General features: G+C 37.7%; 1 protein-coding gene across 1 annotated transcript in view; it reads left to right on the forward strand.

The window, feature by feature from the left end:
- The window catches only part of mettl15 (methyltransferase 15, mitochondrial 12S rRNA N4-cytidine), a 47726-nt gene extending 32610 nt beyond the window's left edge, over positions 1 to 15116 (forward strand). The window contains exons 4-6 of the mRNA XM_061036715.1: positions 6927 to 7118; positions 9059 to 9237; positions 13538 to 15116. Of these exons, the coding sequence (XP_060892698.1) occupies positions 6927 to 7118; positions 9059 to 9237; positions 13538 to 13962 (796 nt within the window). The 3' untranslated portion in view covers positions 13963 to 15116. The remainder of the gene's footprint in view (positions 1 to 6926; positions 7119 to 9058; positions 9238 to 13537) is intronic.
- Positions 15117 to 15904: the final 788 nt, after the last annotated feature.

Raw genomic sequence — 15904 nt, forward strand, 5'->3', positions numbered from 1 at the left:
ATGCCAGTCTACCTGCACTGCTCCTAAAGGAGAGGTCATCTGTCCTCTGTGCTAGTTGCCTAGCTGCTATCAGGTCATAAACCCAAAAACCAACTATATATTTTATTTTCATAATTAGTTTTTGCTGTTGATGGGGCTGAGAAGTTATCACCAAAGCAACAAAGCGTTCAACCAAAAATTAACTTTGAGTTATTTCCATATTCTAATAGTTGAGCAATGATAATAAGGTCGCGTTTGTTCTGTTAATCTGCCAAAGTGTGTGACGTTCCATCACGTTTACACATCTACAAGTCTAGTTTACAAGTGAATGGACCAAGATTAAAAAACTGCAAGCATAGCTTAAAAATGTGCTAAGTGGTTAAATGTAAGTAAGACTATTTTTACACTAAAAACTTTTAGTTTTACCCAGCATGGAGTTTATTCACTAAGTAGATCTGGAAAGGGAAGGTGTAGTCCAGCGGGTGACTTGAGATAAGAGCTTTACCTCACCATGGACTTACAATAGTATCATCAGCAGTGGCTCTCAATCATTGTCACTGGCATTTCACATGTCCAGTGATTCATCGGCAGCTTTGAACCGTCTCTGTTTTGGGAAAATCATAGCAAGTGAGAAGCCAGAATAACACAAATTTGCATGATGTCAATGTTGTGGGGTGCTACAACTATAAATAGCTCTTATCTCTTAAGCAATTATGAGCCCACACTTAGACCTCAGCACATACACTACTGAAACTTGTCCTCTTTAATAATATAAGACCTTACATAAGGCATTTATATCTCCAACTCTGTGTCTAAGTCACATAAAGAAGTTAATAATTTAGAAATGTTATGTAACTGTTTTGCATATTTTTAAAACCTTCAGTGGCTTACAAAAAAAAACATGTAGGAGAAGCCGCAGTGTGTAGTAGAAGGTGTGTTCATCACCTGTGTGTGGGCGGCCACACTGACTTCAGAAATGTATTTCTTCAGAATTAAAAGTTGAAGTGAATCCTGTAAAACATTCCAAAATGATAGAAATGCAGCCATAATTGTCGTCATTTGCTGTGCGACTTACAAGGGGAGTTGTAGACTTTAAATCAGTATTTTATTTCAAATGATTCTCTTTGTACAAATCATTTTCAACAATTTTTTAATTACGTTCGTTTTTTTTATGAATCACCTGTTAAGGTAAGATATGTTGCATCACGGCAATAATTAAAAAAATCTTATTGTTTATTTTGAGGTTTGATGTGAAGAAAAATAAATTGTTACGCTTTAAGAGGGAAGACGATAAATTGTTAATTTTTTGGACGTGGCCATTTGGTCAACTTGAAGCCTTGAGTTTGGCGTTTGTCACAGTGTTGGTATTCCAAGGCCCAAAGTGATTACATTTAAAAAAATGTTTTTAAAAAAAAGTACAGTAAGGGGTTGGCTAATGCTAAAGTAGCTTGTTAACAGTGGTGTTTTTGTTAGCATGAAGAAGTTGAGGTTTTTTTTTGAGGTACAGAGCAGATTTACCACTCCAGCTGAACTACACATAATTTGTAGCATAAAAAGTTGTTCCTCTCATGACCACGGTTCGACATCTTATCGAGAAGCCGATGGCAATCATGACTCCAACACAAATTCTGCCACTGATAGATAAATGTTGGACAAACAATAAACAAGTATTAATATGCCAGGCAGGGTGACCACACATAGAGAGACCTGCCTATTAGTGCTAACATTGCAATCACGTCGTGTGAGAATCGCAACCATCAGAAAAATCTGGACCCCAGACTTCTCAAATGGTCTGTTTGGATATTAAACATCACAGCAAGCCATATTATGTGTCTGATATTTACATCAAAAAGTCCACAAACATGGTCCGAAGGTTAGGTTCAGTATTTGAATTAGCTGAGGTGGTGCTTAGTTGACAGCTAGCAGCATCCACCTCAGAGCAACCCTGACCCAATGATGCATAACTTTAGCCTCAGTATCATTTAAAAGAAGCAGTTTTATAATACAAATATATATATATATATACATTTTGTAGCAGGCTGTACAAATATATCATTCTGCTGTAAAGTATGGAATTTGGGCTTGGTGGGATTTGATTGTCTTTTAGATGGTAATTTCTTATGCTCTTCATAGACACAACTTCACTACATACAGTAGCCAACATTTGCATAAACTCCTACATAAGCTGCTTCCAAATAAAGCTTGAAGGACCAACTCAGTGTAAATGCTGAACTGTTGCCTGCCTGCTCTTGGACCTCTTTTGCCGGTTAGTATGGTGGCTGGCACTGACAGCACCACAAAAAATGTGTCTTGTCTGCAGTTACATAGAAAAGGTACTTTACATTTACCAGCTCACATTCTTTTAATTCTTTATGAGACTATTAAAATGAGGAATTGTTTTATGCAGCCCTCACTTGGGTAATGTTCATTGGAAATGTTGTGGCTTCACTTGCTGGCACTGCCAACCAGTCAGTGTAGCTCTGTCTCCTCTCTCTTCCGCCTTTAGCCATTCTCCACCTCAGCTGAGACTGTGAGCCACCACCAGATGAGACACATTCTTTAGCTCAAGGATTGCTAACTAACAATGACGGGAATGATGAGTCGCAATGTTTGATATGTAAAATACCTCATTTTTGTATCTTCACTGAAAATATATCTGTATGTAATACACTTTGTAGTTTGCAATAATATTGAAGTTGAGGCTAGCAAACAGACAGCTTTGTATTCTTGAAATAAAGGAATGCAAAGCACAACTGGAGGTTGAGCTAAGTGATGAAGGTCAAGTTAAATGAGCATGTTTCAATTTCGTACGTTTGTGGCAGAAATTTGATGATTAAAAATTGAATAAACTGGTTGCTGAATCCAAAAATGAAAAAGGTATAAAGAGGTTTAAAAAAAAATATCCGCACACCAAGGTCTAAGGAAGAGCATGTTGAAACGTCACTTGTTCAATCCTTTAACAGGAGCTCCTTGGTGTGCTGATCTTTTATGATTAAAAATTGTATCCCGTTTCAACGGCTTACCCTTGCTGTTCACTATACTGTTACAGTTACTTCATCTACTACTCTACAACGTTATTAGATTTGTCAAATGAGAAATATATGCTCACCAAAAAGACAGCGTGGAAGTTTGTGCCATTACATTTCCATAAAAGATCAAAATCGAAAAGGAATAATCGAAGACAGCAATGGAAGTATGGTTTCAAGAAAACGTATATTTTGTCTCAAGTTACTCAACAAAAAATATTTTGGCTGGCTTTTTTTGTTGTTCTGTTGTTAACCGACCAAAGACACCACACTAAAGTCCATGTTGGCTGCTAGCTTTGAGGCAACATCAAAAACCATTAGCACAACACTGATTGGCCGGTGACCTACCTTTATCCAGAGTGGACAAACTGGTGTAGGACCAATGACTTTAGGTGTTAGCCAGTAACAGAAAACTATATCAACCAACACTCTGCTTTATATATTGAAATGATGAATAAGAGACGTGGGGTAGTTTGTTATTTAGGAGGCAGTTGGAGAAAGGGATAGTGCAGGTGATGGGTGAGAACAACAAAGCCTTCATTATGGATTTTTTTTAACAAATCAATCAATGAGCAGGATAGTGAATAACAACAGCAAAGCAAAGGGAGGTCCGGGTAGTGTGGGTGAGATGCTCCCTTGCCATTTTGTCCTCGGTGAGTATTTGAAACAGAGGACTTTGCCAATTTATTCTTTCCTGGAATGCCTTTCACTAATCTTAAGAAAGACGGAGTCCTTGTTGTGTTTATGAGAAGAGCTACATTTGAAATGTGTCTCCAAGCTGACAATAATTGTGTCAACATCTCCAGTATATTGGAACCTGCTTATGCACTTGTACACTTACCCACACTTCATTGTGGGTAAAACAATACGCTAAAGTAAACAATGTGATTCTGTTTTGGTACCAAAAACTTACTTCAAACTTTAGAGTAACAATAGAGCAACAGCTAGGTTGAATCTATTGGCAAAATGTACCTGTACAGGCTTCACAAACAAAACAGGAGGAAAGGTTTGTGTGATGAGCATCGAGTATCTTTTGTGGACTTGTTTATGATAGGCAAACATGTAAAATCCACAAGCGTTGTACTCCAGATGGAGGTCTAGTGTTGATAGCAGTGACTCAATCTATGTGCACAAGTTTCTAGATGCTTCAAATAAGGATGAAACATCCTAAAAGGAACATTTGAAAATATATCTTATACATTTAAAAGCAGAGACTGTTTTTATCGTTATAGGAAGAAGACCATGAGAGCAACATAACCAGCAAATACTGGCTAATGTTAGAGGTGAAAACTGAAAACTGGCAGTGTAACTTATTATAGATAGATAGTCATAGATGTTGACATAAAAGAATAATATGAGTTAAAGATTTACATTTTTCTGTTTTTTTTTTGCTCAGGTCAAGCAGCTGAGTAAGGCAATTATGATAATAATGACTGCAATCAGCTCTGGCTTTTGATTTTTCTAATGTTTAACATTTTTTATGCTTGGTAAAAAGTTGGTAAGAAAGTAAGTTGATTGAGTTATAACTACTACTATAGGGAGCACAATGACCTTTGCTGTCCCTGTCATTCTTTTAGAGCTTGACCCAGCTTGCATGCTGCTGTAGTGTTTCTCTTTTTGCATATTTGGGTGGCCTTTTTCAAAGTTTTTTAATCACTTTATTTTTGTTCCCTGTCTCTTTCCAACATATGAACTTACTCAACGTAAATATATAATCCAAAAAACGTTAACAAAAGCATGAGACCTACGTATGTGTCACTGTCATTATAAGTGATTGGCTAGATTTTGGCAAAGTTAGTATGTTTGTTTTATAAATCAATGTCTTTTTTTAAAGTTAGTGAACTCAAAAAGTATGAATTGACTGAGTGAGTGAGTGACAAAGTGCATCAACAGCAGTAGTAGCAGTAGCAGTATGTCAGGAACCTGCTATTCATGTAGTTATTTCTAAGACATCCCTTTATTGGTCCCATTACATTGTCTTTTAAAAGCATGTGGGGACATTGGTTTAACTTGGTTGTTAAATCGCGTGTCTCATGTACAGAGGCTATAGCCCTCAGAGTGGTGCCACCACATGTTTCAGACTCCAAAATAAAAACATCTTTAAAGAGATGATTTGATTTTAAAAGTGGTTCTGTGATGGATAAAACGTTTTGATAAGTTTTTTTAAAGAGTGATATTTTTTTTTACTGGAAATCATTGTTTTTATATCTAAAGGAGCAGATTGGTGAAGAAGGCTGCAGAAAAACTGCCTCTCTTGATGTATAGATGCTAACTCCTGTTGCACTCCTCTGCCATCATCTTTGTTCACACAAGTTAAAAAAGGTCACATGAAAAATGCATGAATGTGGCTGGAGGTTCTCACAACTCGTGCATGAGGAATTGACTGAGTATTCATAGTTGTGCTCGCTGGGTGACAGGGAAGGATCTCAATAGGCAAGCTAAAGGAGTTAGTTGGCTTCCAAGGAAATACTTGATTCAATACTGATAGGTTCACTGGAAAGCTACTTAAGCTCCTGTGGGTTTCCATCGGATCTTATGTATATCTCACCACAAACATGTCTGGCTAAAACAACCTCTGTTTTGACTCTTGTTGAGAGGGAAGGTTGTTTATCTACAGTCTATATGTGATGATGGAAACAGAATGAAAAACAGGTAATACTTTCCTTAAATTAAACAGGGGACCAACGCTTTCCATATGAGAAGTGGTCTTAAGGGTAAAAAGAGCAGTGTATCCTGCACCTCCATGACTTTAGTTGTGGTACACACTAAGTTGTTCTTGTGCAAATTTCTAATCTGCCAGATCCTCTAGCAGAGCTGCTCAGTGGCCCATCGATCCGTTTTTTTGTTGAACTTAGAAGCAGATGGTAAAATAAATAAAATATATTTACAAAACTTAAGAGAATATTTTAATTGGAATCAATGCCACATCCAAAATGAATGATGAAAAACAAAAATGTTCTGTACTAGTAGTTTGTTAGTCCAAAATAAAGAGGATGGGAAACAAACCGATAAACACTAGAAGTAACATTATGTTCCTGATTAGCATGACGAGTCAATCAGTGGTGAGAGACAGACAGTCTGTGATATGGAGTTAATGGAGAATCATGAGAACACCTTAGATCTGTGTTATATGTGAAGAGGAAATATGATTGCTGATCTGTAAGGCTAAAGAGTAGAAATAAAGTTTAAAAAAAAATATCTGACTGTATGTCATTTCCCAGATAAACTTGTCTCATCCCATCAAAACTTATTGAATTAGATTCTGAAACCCCCTGAACTCACCAATATTTCCCAAACCTTGACTTAACTTTAACTTTCCTGAGAAGTATTATCATAGAGGAGTGCGATACTAATATTTCAACCGTTTGACTTTGCTGAAAATTATTTTTAAGGACGCATTTTTTCAAGACTTGGACATTTCAGTGTTCAAGAAATCAAACCTTTGTTGCGTTTGAAGAATACTAGGGTTAAAAAAAAACACAAAAAAACACAAATTTAATCCTTGCAACCTTAATTTTAATTGGTTATTCATTAGAAATACCTTACCCTAATGCAATGTGTGTGTGTATAGTATGTACTTTTTAATGTAGTATTGTCCTTAACCTCCAAAATGTATTCAACTCATATCATCTTTTAAATGTTTTTAATAGCAAAACAGAGAGTGAAAAAAGACCAAGTTATTTCATGTAAACGATAGAAATTCAACTTCTAACTAGAATGAGTTATACTTTCTGCATTACATGTTTTTATTTGAATGACAATGAAATAAACTGAAGCTATGAAAAAATAAATGAAACATAATCATGTGGCTTTATTTCATAAAATACTGGCAGTTAAAGACAGATTTGTTTTAACACAGTTTTGCTATTGTTATTTATAAAACAAATCTAATTGTAATATTCTCCTCCTAATCCTTTTCAGTGGTCGTGTGAAACCCTTACTTGGCAGATTCAGCAAGCTTGAAGCCCTGCTGTCTGAAATGAACATGAAGCCAGGCAGCGTGGATGCTGTCCTGCTGGACGCTGGCTGCTCCTCCATGCAGATGGATCAGGCCGACAGAGGCTTTTCCCTCAGTAAGGACGGGCCTCTGGATATGAGAATGGATGGAGAGAGGTAAGAGAACTTAAACATACTGAAGGTCTGGAGGGTTAATGAAACAGTCACATTAATTATCTTGCATTAACATATTTGGATTAGACACCTCACACTTCATTTTCTGTATTAACAAGGTTTGGAGGAGCTGGATAATCTGAGTCACTGTTTCCTTTAGATAACTTCTTACTCCTTTGAGCTGTCATATGAAAGTGGAGCTAATAACCAGAAGTCAGCCCAACTGGTCAGCCAGTAAACGGGCTAGTATGGACCTCAAAATATGTTTATTAACTGAATAAATTCAAAAATCTGTTTCAGATACATTAAATGTGTGATTTTTTTTCAAAAACCCTTGTTTTTACTGCAAAACCTCTTTAGGTTTCTACAAATATAAATGTTATTTTTTAGGGACAAAGGAAAAAAGGAAAGCAGCATTTTATACCTTTATAAACTCAGAGGGGTGCGAGGTGTTGTGTGTGACAACATACCACAGTCATTAATATACTAACATTCAACTTTGGTTTCTCAAAACCACGTAGTAATATTATTATAATTATTATTATTATTATTATTATTATTAATAATAATAATAATAATAATAATAATAATAATAACTGTATTTATAAAGCACCTACAATTCACTTAGCAGATGCTTTTATCCAAAGCATCAGAGCCTTTAACAACAGACAAAGCATTGGCAGGAACTCAGGTCAATAATACATTAAACATCAGCAGAAAGGCCAAACCAAGAGATTTTCACAGAAAGGAAATATAAATATATGTATATACATAAATGCTAATACATGTAATACGAAGCTAAGAAAATATACAACAAGCCGGTCTCAAAAGACATTTAAGACATTGAAGTCATACAGTTTAAGAAGGTCAACAAGTAAAGACGATCTATCTGTCCCTAATCCCAAACATGACACCTATCATTGACATAATTTATCAATTGTAGAAACACATTGACAAATCCCATAAACAACTTGTGCTGTTGGTTCAATAGACTAGGAAAAAAAGCAACCATTATATTAATAATGATTATTTATGTGTTTGATGCATGCACACTTTTTTAAAATATTAAAAGCCACTTAATTAAATTTGTTCTCCCTTTTATAATTTATTGTACCGCTTTTTATTTTTTATCTAGACTACATTTGCTTTGATTCATTTGGTGAGAAATGAGGGTTAAATCAACTTTGAGGGCAGACCAATATGCGCACATTACAGATATATCTTTATTTGTTACTGACAGATAAGCAACAACAAATGGAAGTACAAAAAGACAATTATGACTTTATTTAAAAATGCGTCCACTTTTCATGAGAGCACTATATTGTATTCTCATCCTAAAAAAATGAAATGACGCGAGTGTTTTGATAAATTCAGATCTGCTGTTATATCAGAATGAGATCTTTATCTTGATCATTTAAGCCAGACACATTTCATAAATATTCTCAATAAAGTCCATAAGAATACACATTTCTTGCTTCCCTATAAATAAACACATTTTTGGCTGCCATGAAATTTAGTGGCTCATTTTCTTTCTATTGGAATCAGCCGGCATTAAAAGCCCATATTACTGAATGTTGAGTGTGAGTGTGTAATCCAAAACCCTTCTGCAGACATGTTAAGCCCATTCATAAAGGCTTCTCTCATATCAATCAAGCCTGCATCTCTCTGTCTCTCACTCAAGCAATGTAATGCTTCCTTAATGATTTTAGAAATGTATATCAATCACTTCACAATAACAGCTTAATGTGCTAAGCAAGCAGCTAAAGTAACCCTAGTATATGCTTTTGCAGAAGCTGCATCTCTCCTCTCATTCCCTCACAGTCCTTCTGTTCACAACTGTCAGCCATAAAGATTTTCAGCTGTATCTCAGAGTTGTCAGGATTCGCCACTGTCAGCAAGGACATGACGTCAAGCAGCTTAATTGGTCTTCTCTTTGTGCGTAGGTACCCCGACATGCCCTGCGCTGCTGACGTTGTGAATACCTTAGATCAACAGGCTCTTGCATCCATCCTCACTGCATATGGGGAAGAAAGACACGCCTGGAAAATAGCTTCAGCCATTGTGGAGGCACGTCGTGTCAACCCCATCACCCGGACGCAGCAGCTGGCCAGCGTGGTGGCAGGTATATCTCGACACTCTCCTGATCAATTCCCTGCAGAATTTTGGGGGGAAAAATAAAGCGGAGGAATAAAATAAAGTGGAGTTATTGAGGCTTTCTCCCTGTGGAACTTGCGTGTCTCAGAAAATTTCATGGACTGTGACCTCAGTCATCTTCCTCTCTCCTGCCTCTGTTTGGTGATTTTTTTTTTTGCACATTCCTTTTAAGATTGAGGGAAAAAAAAGAGAGCTTGAGGTCCAGGAACAGACTGTGGCTAATGCCTTGAAAACAAACAGCATCTCACACACAGTATCCCATCTTTCTCTCCCTCAATATTGCCTTTTATTGCTTTCTCTCCCCCCCCCCCCCCCCATATTCCCCCATTGCTCTGCTCACAAACATGCACACACCTCAATGCAAACACCAAGATCTGCTCACATACACACGACACCCTCATGCAAAAATCTAGGGTTACTTTGTTTATCCACGCTGTTTTCTTTTAGGGTTTTTTTTTATAGACGCTTGCCTTCAGATTTAGCCTGCTGAATGATTGAGATGTCGTTTCAGTAGTTGTTGCACAGAGCAGTATGTGCGTCAGTGTCACCCTGGGAGAACAGGTGTGAGTAAGAGCAGCTGTTTAATCTTTTTTTTTTTTTTTTTTTTTTTTTTAAAGCAGAGCAAGTCACCACGCATGTTTATTTAGAACAATAAGAGATGTCTTGATTTTAAAAAAAAGTACGTTGGGGTTATTATAACAGTTATGACAGTGATACTGAGGGGTGGGGAGTGGTGGGGGGGGGGGGGGGGGGTAATGTAGGAACAAGGTGGTATCAGGACATAATGTGAGAAACATCTTGTTCCTACATTTTCTTCCTGAAGCGAGTCTTAATATAAACTAAATTAGAGTTGTTCTGATACTGACACCAGTGCCTGTGTCTGAAGGGTCTCCGTGACAGACAAAACTGTGGTTACAATCAGTCATGCATGATTCCCTAATTTCCACCCCATTCTCATTCACTGGTTGATTAGTTCCTAATGTGAGAACTATGGCACTGCTCTAACAATCTGCAAATCTGCACGTTTCTATTTTGATGCATACAGAGATTAAGTCATGAACCTATAGGGTTTGCTGTATTCTGTCATATGCTAATGATATTCAAAGTCCTCAAATAATATTGTTAGTGACCTAAAGATCACATCATTTTATATTGATTTAAATGTTTTAATAATGTCAAACATTTAAATAACACTGGCAGGCATGTTACAGAACAATGCTATAGCCATGAACAGGTTTTTTTTTTTTTTTAAAGTTTTGTTTAGTTTTTTTTTTTTTTTAGAGGTGTTTAAGAGGCTGAATTTATAATAGCGGCTCACCCATTCCAACCCAACCTTTAAGTTAATGGAAACTTTGTTAATTGTGTTGAACGCTGACAGCAGGAACCAAGTCTGAAAAGGCATCTGTCTTAGCTCAATTACAGCAACAACAGCACCAAATACATTCAAGTCAACACCATGGCTTAATGATCCTGTATTAACGCGTGTGTGTGCGTGCGTGCGTGTGTGTGTGTGCGTGCGTGTGGCTAGGGGGAAGGACATTGTGGTTTTAAATCAAATGCCAACAAGCTGTTTAACCTAAATTTCCACCAACACATCACTTCTAATTTAAAATGCATTAAGAACAAGTTTACCTGTTGAAAAGTACTAAAAGGTAGACACAGAAGATGTGATTAGATGAACCAAAGGCTTGTCTATGCCTCAAGCCACATGTCCTTTATTTTATTTTTTCTTTACTTTCTTTAACAGCAAAGCTTTGTGATGCTGTTTGTTCAGCGGTGAAAAAAATTCACTTGTTTATTTTTCTTCTTCTTAATGACCTAATTCCCCCTTCATGTACACATCATCTCATATCTTCTTCTCTCCATGGATCTGTCTGTAGTACATTTAAAAGGTGAATTAGAAGGAGAGTACATGGCTTGGTGAGACCAGACCAGGGCTGGTCCTTGCTGTGCAGGCATTGTATTGATTGCAGTGTGAGTCACACCTCGGGCTGTTTAGTGCAGGAGGAGAGAAATGCCACATCACTCACTTCTCTATTTATTGCAGTTTCTCTTTACGTCTATACAAGTGTCTAACTGTTCTTTAGCCTTCTGTGACGTAGTTATGTGTTGATCAATCTTGGCTCGCCAAAGTCTTAACATGTATTTATATAAAGCTCATTTTGACACATTTATGTCGTGCAGATTATTCTCAATACATTTGCAATTGGAGTTTTGGTCCTTGCCCTTTATGAAACCATTAATGTATCTTTTTGTGACTTAAATCTGACGTGTTCTGAAGTCGTACCTTTCTCCATATAGCTCATTTATTTAGAAGAGGGGTCACCCAAAAGGCAACAATGTAGGTGTTAAAGTTTTGTAAAAAAAAAAAAATAGTCTGCTTATAATGGGAAACATAATCATCCTTTCACACGCTTCACAAAGAAGGTCAACAGTGAGTGCCTTATCCATGGAGCTCGGTAAGATTTAAGGGCATTCAGTAACGGAGGGAGCATGAGAGGCATTTGGCTGGATCTTCATCCGTATTTTTGGTGACACATCAGCCATATCAACATGGTCTCCGCCCTCCATCTGGCCTGCACAGAGCTTCTGATGGACCTGTCACTCAGTCCTGCTGGACCTCTTTTTCCATTGGTTCATGATTGATCTTTTGTTTGCTCTGAATTCAATTTAATCACTTCTTTGAATTAACAACACACAAATTGAAGAGAGGCAGAAAATGTAAGCTATGGCTAATATGCACACTTGTTATAATCCAATTTAATCACATAGGCTACTTTTTTTTTTTTTTCTTCTTTTTTTTCTTCTTCTGATCCATGGATATCCCGACATTTCAGCCTCTTTTGTTGTGATAACCACACTGCTTACACCTGTGGGTTGTTGAGGTGTTGTATGAGTCATTGGTGGCGTTAGAGTCTTCAGTGTCACAAGACTCAAGGTATGGTTTGGTGGTGTGTTAGCTGATAAGTGGTGTGGCAGTGACTCAGATTGACACAGATGGCCTCCTTCACTCCTCCTCCAAATTAACTCAAATCTGTATATTACCACCGAAGGTAGTAGTTCTTCTTGTCCTTTGGGTGCATGTCGACTGTGTGGTCTCCTGAAGAGTTGACCTTTTTCATTTCACTGAGCTTGTGAGTGTTGGGTTGTGTACTATGTATTACATCCCCCTGTCTTTTGTCATTGACCTATGAAAACCATTCATGATTAAGGTTCGGGAGACATCAAAGTTATGGGTAAGGTTAGACACAAAAAAAACAATACAAGTTGTTGGTCTGAAGCCAGTCATGAACTCTGATCAGTGGCATGAGTGTAATAACCAAACCTATCTCAACTAGCATGTAATAAACTAACCTCTCCAATGAAGCCGTTTAGCCACAGCCCATAGATCTCAGGGTAACAGCTGAATACACATACCCTGCATGCAAACAGGCTGAAGACACTGTGTCAGTGTACCTTATCAGGCAACATGGTTCTTTGGCTTCTCAAAACATCTTCACCGACTTGCTTGAATTTCCCTCTGAACAGACGCACGTTGTCTAACAGGGGTAGGCTAAACGGCACTAAATGTGGCTTTGACGACAGTGTAACTGCATGCAGAGACCTTTGTTGGACGCCAAAGCGCACCAAACCAAATTGCTGCATTTTGTTACTTTAAAAGCTTGACATTCAAAGCACTGGGGATATTGATCTTTTCCTTAAGAAAAGAATAATTACTACCAAGCTACCGAACTATTAACCAAAAAAATATCTTCCAAGGGGTCCACCATTTCTGACTTGAGAATGAACTGTGCAAAGAAAAAGTCTGAGAGAGAAAGCTGCATCTGAAATGCATTCAGGCTGGCGGCACGGTGACTCGAGACAATACGGCAAATGATGAAAATACTGGATGAAAATATGTCGATATTGTTTTACTGAATTTTCATTTTCAGAAAACACAAGGATGAATGAATGATGAATAATCTGCACGACATAAATGCGTCAAAGACCCCGGATGACAACTGTGAAGAGACTAGAGGGACCATATGGTTTATTCAGTCTTACATTCAGAGTTCAACACAAATCTGTCAGTTTGTAGCCACACAAGACATTTAATCTACACCTTTTGGTCTTCTGAATTCATGGTTGTGTTGCTGTCTCATTTCATGTTTTTTTTTTTAGACTTTAAGACCTCAACATTTTAGTTTTTTGACATTTTGTGAAATGTTAATTTTATATCGACTTGTTTTTATAAGATCCCCTCACTCTGACATTTCCTTTGCCTCTAGGATCACTTCCTGCAGCTGTTGTCTATGCACGTAAAGACCGGCTCCACCGACCTGCACATGTGGCCACTAAGACATTCCAAGCTCTGCGTATCTTAGTGAACGATGAACTGAACGAACTCCACGCAGGGCTGTGTGCCGCCCGGGCAGCACTGAGACCTGGAGGACGTCTCTGCGTGATCACCTTTCATTCTCTAGAAGACAGACTGGTCAAACGTTTCCTTCAAGGAGAAGACTTGTCTAATCTGGACCAGTATCACTTTAGCCCGAGGAAGGGGGGGAAGGGAAAGATGTTGGATGAAAAAAGAGATGGTGGGAGTTTGTATTGGCGTCCTCTGCGAAGAAAAGTGATCACCCCAGAGAGGGAAGATGTCAAAGACAATCCTAGAGGACGCTCTGCTAAACTCAGGGCAGCTCTCAGGTGTTAATTTATGTACGAGAATCTTTTTTTCTTTAAATGTTTGAGGTTTTTTTTTGTTTTTTTTTGACATCCAGAGTATTTTTTTAACTATTACTACTATTATTATTCAACAATAGTTACGTAAAGGCTTTAGATGAAGTTACATAGATAAACTTGTATTTATGTCTTTTATTCTTGCCTTTAAATGTACTTCTGGTCCAGGCATATGCTCCAGACATCAGCTGCCTATGGCAGTGGCTGGTGGCTGGTTTTTATAAAAAAAAAGTATGATTGTATAGTAACGGGTGGAGAAAATGACCCCACTTCTCATATGATCATTTAGCTTCTTTAACATATAACTAACGATTTAAAATTGGTGATACTGGGGCGCTGGTAGCGCGATGGTTGGTGTGCGCGCCCTATGTATGGAGGCTGTACTCCTCCAAGCGGGCGGCCCGGGTTCAAATTCTACCTGTGGCTCCTTTCCCGCATGTCATTCCCTACTCTCTCTCTCCCTGATTTCCGACTCTATCCACTGTCCTATCCCTCCAATAAAGGCACAAATAGCCCAAAAATAAAACTTAAAAAAAACAATACTAAGGGTGTTGCTACCTGTGTAAGCCTTACCTCATATGTAGACAACAAAGTAGAAGCCATGCATACAGTTTTCTAGCCATGGCTTTTTGCGACCCCTGTCCCTGGCTAGGCATCATGCTGGTTATGGCTGCTTCTTCTAGTCTATGAACTTCTATAAACATAATCATCAATTAATTGACGAATCCCCCTCAACATATTACCACTTGTTTATTTTTCTCTTGAGGTGGCTGAAAAATACATTACTGGAAGCATGAATAATGTAGCACCGTACTAGGGTAGCGTAAGACTTGCATAGAAAACTTGACTTTGTTAGATTGGGATTAAACTGGCAATAAATACATCTCATGCTTTCTGAGTCGTTGGCACTAAAACATTTCCTAAAAACAATTTAGAACCACAAATGTGCACACAAAGTTACATGTTTTTTTTCTGAGAGGCGTTACATCATGTTATATTAAAAACATTTTACGTCTTAACAAAATGTGTGCGTTTCCCCTTTGTTCATTAGAACGTACGTCAAACTGAAGAGGATTCTCATAATCATTTGTTTTATCTTTAGTTTAATAAAGCACATGATACAAAGTGTTCATCTTTTTTCTATGATGAAATCTACAGTGAAAATATTTCAGCTCTTGAATCTGTGTTTTTGAGATGCATGGTTTCATCTAAGTATTAGAGTTTAGCATCTCATTGGGCAGCTAAAACGTCTAAACAAGACAGAACCACCTTTTCCCATTGACGTCTGTATTTCCCCTGAACCTCCCTCGTTGAGCAGCTCAAGTGAAACCTCTACTCTACCATGTGAATCAGTAATGCCACTAAATACTGAATGACGCAGGTGTCAGAAGTGGTGCTGAATGAGCATGCTGGTTGTTCTAAAGCATTCTCTCACCTTCGACGGGAAGCAGATGAGGTTTTGTGATCTTTACTATTTGACTCCGACTAATTGTAATTAGTCCATCAAGATTATTAACACTTTTTTCCCTCAGTCTTAGTTTAGTACTCTCTAAATATACCCTCCTTGTTACCTTGGAAACTAAATGGCGCATGTAACATTTAACCGTGTCTAAAATTATGTGCTCTTTTAATCTAATGTGAAATGATGCTATATCCAGAGTTTAAATGTCCCTCCCTTTTGACATCAGTGGATGTAAGTTAATGAAAATCACTGTCTCTGTTGAAAGAATATGTCACAACATTTAATCATTTGGATGCTTAGTTTGTATTTTATTGCCACACGATCTTCACTGAATCACAGTTTAACCACATATCAGGAGGTGATCATGTTACTCATGACTACATCACACACTGATTCGTAACAGAGTTTATATGAATATAAGATTTACAGAAACATGGGGGTGGGGGGGTTACTT

This window comes from Labrus mixtus, chromosome 1 (genome assembly GCF_963584025.1).
Source record: "Labrus mixtus chromosome 1, fLabMix1.1, whole genome shotgun sequence".
NCBI classification, from domain to species: Eukaryota; Metazoa; Chordata; class Actinopteri; order Labriformes; family Labridae; genus Labrus; species Labrus mixtus.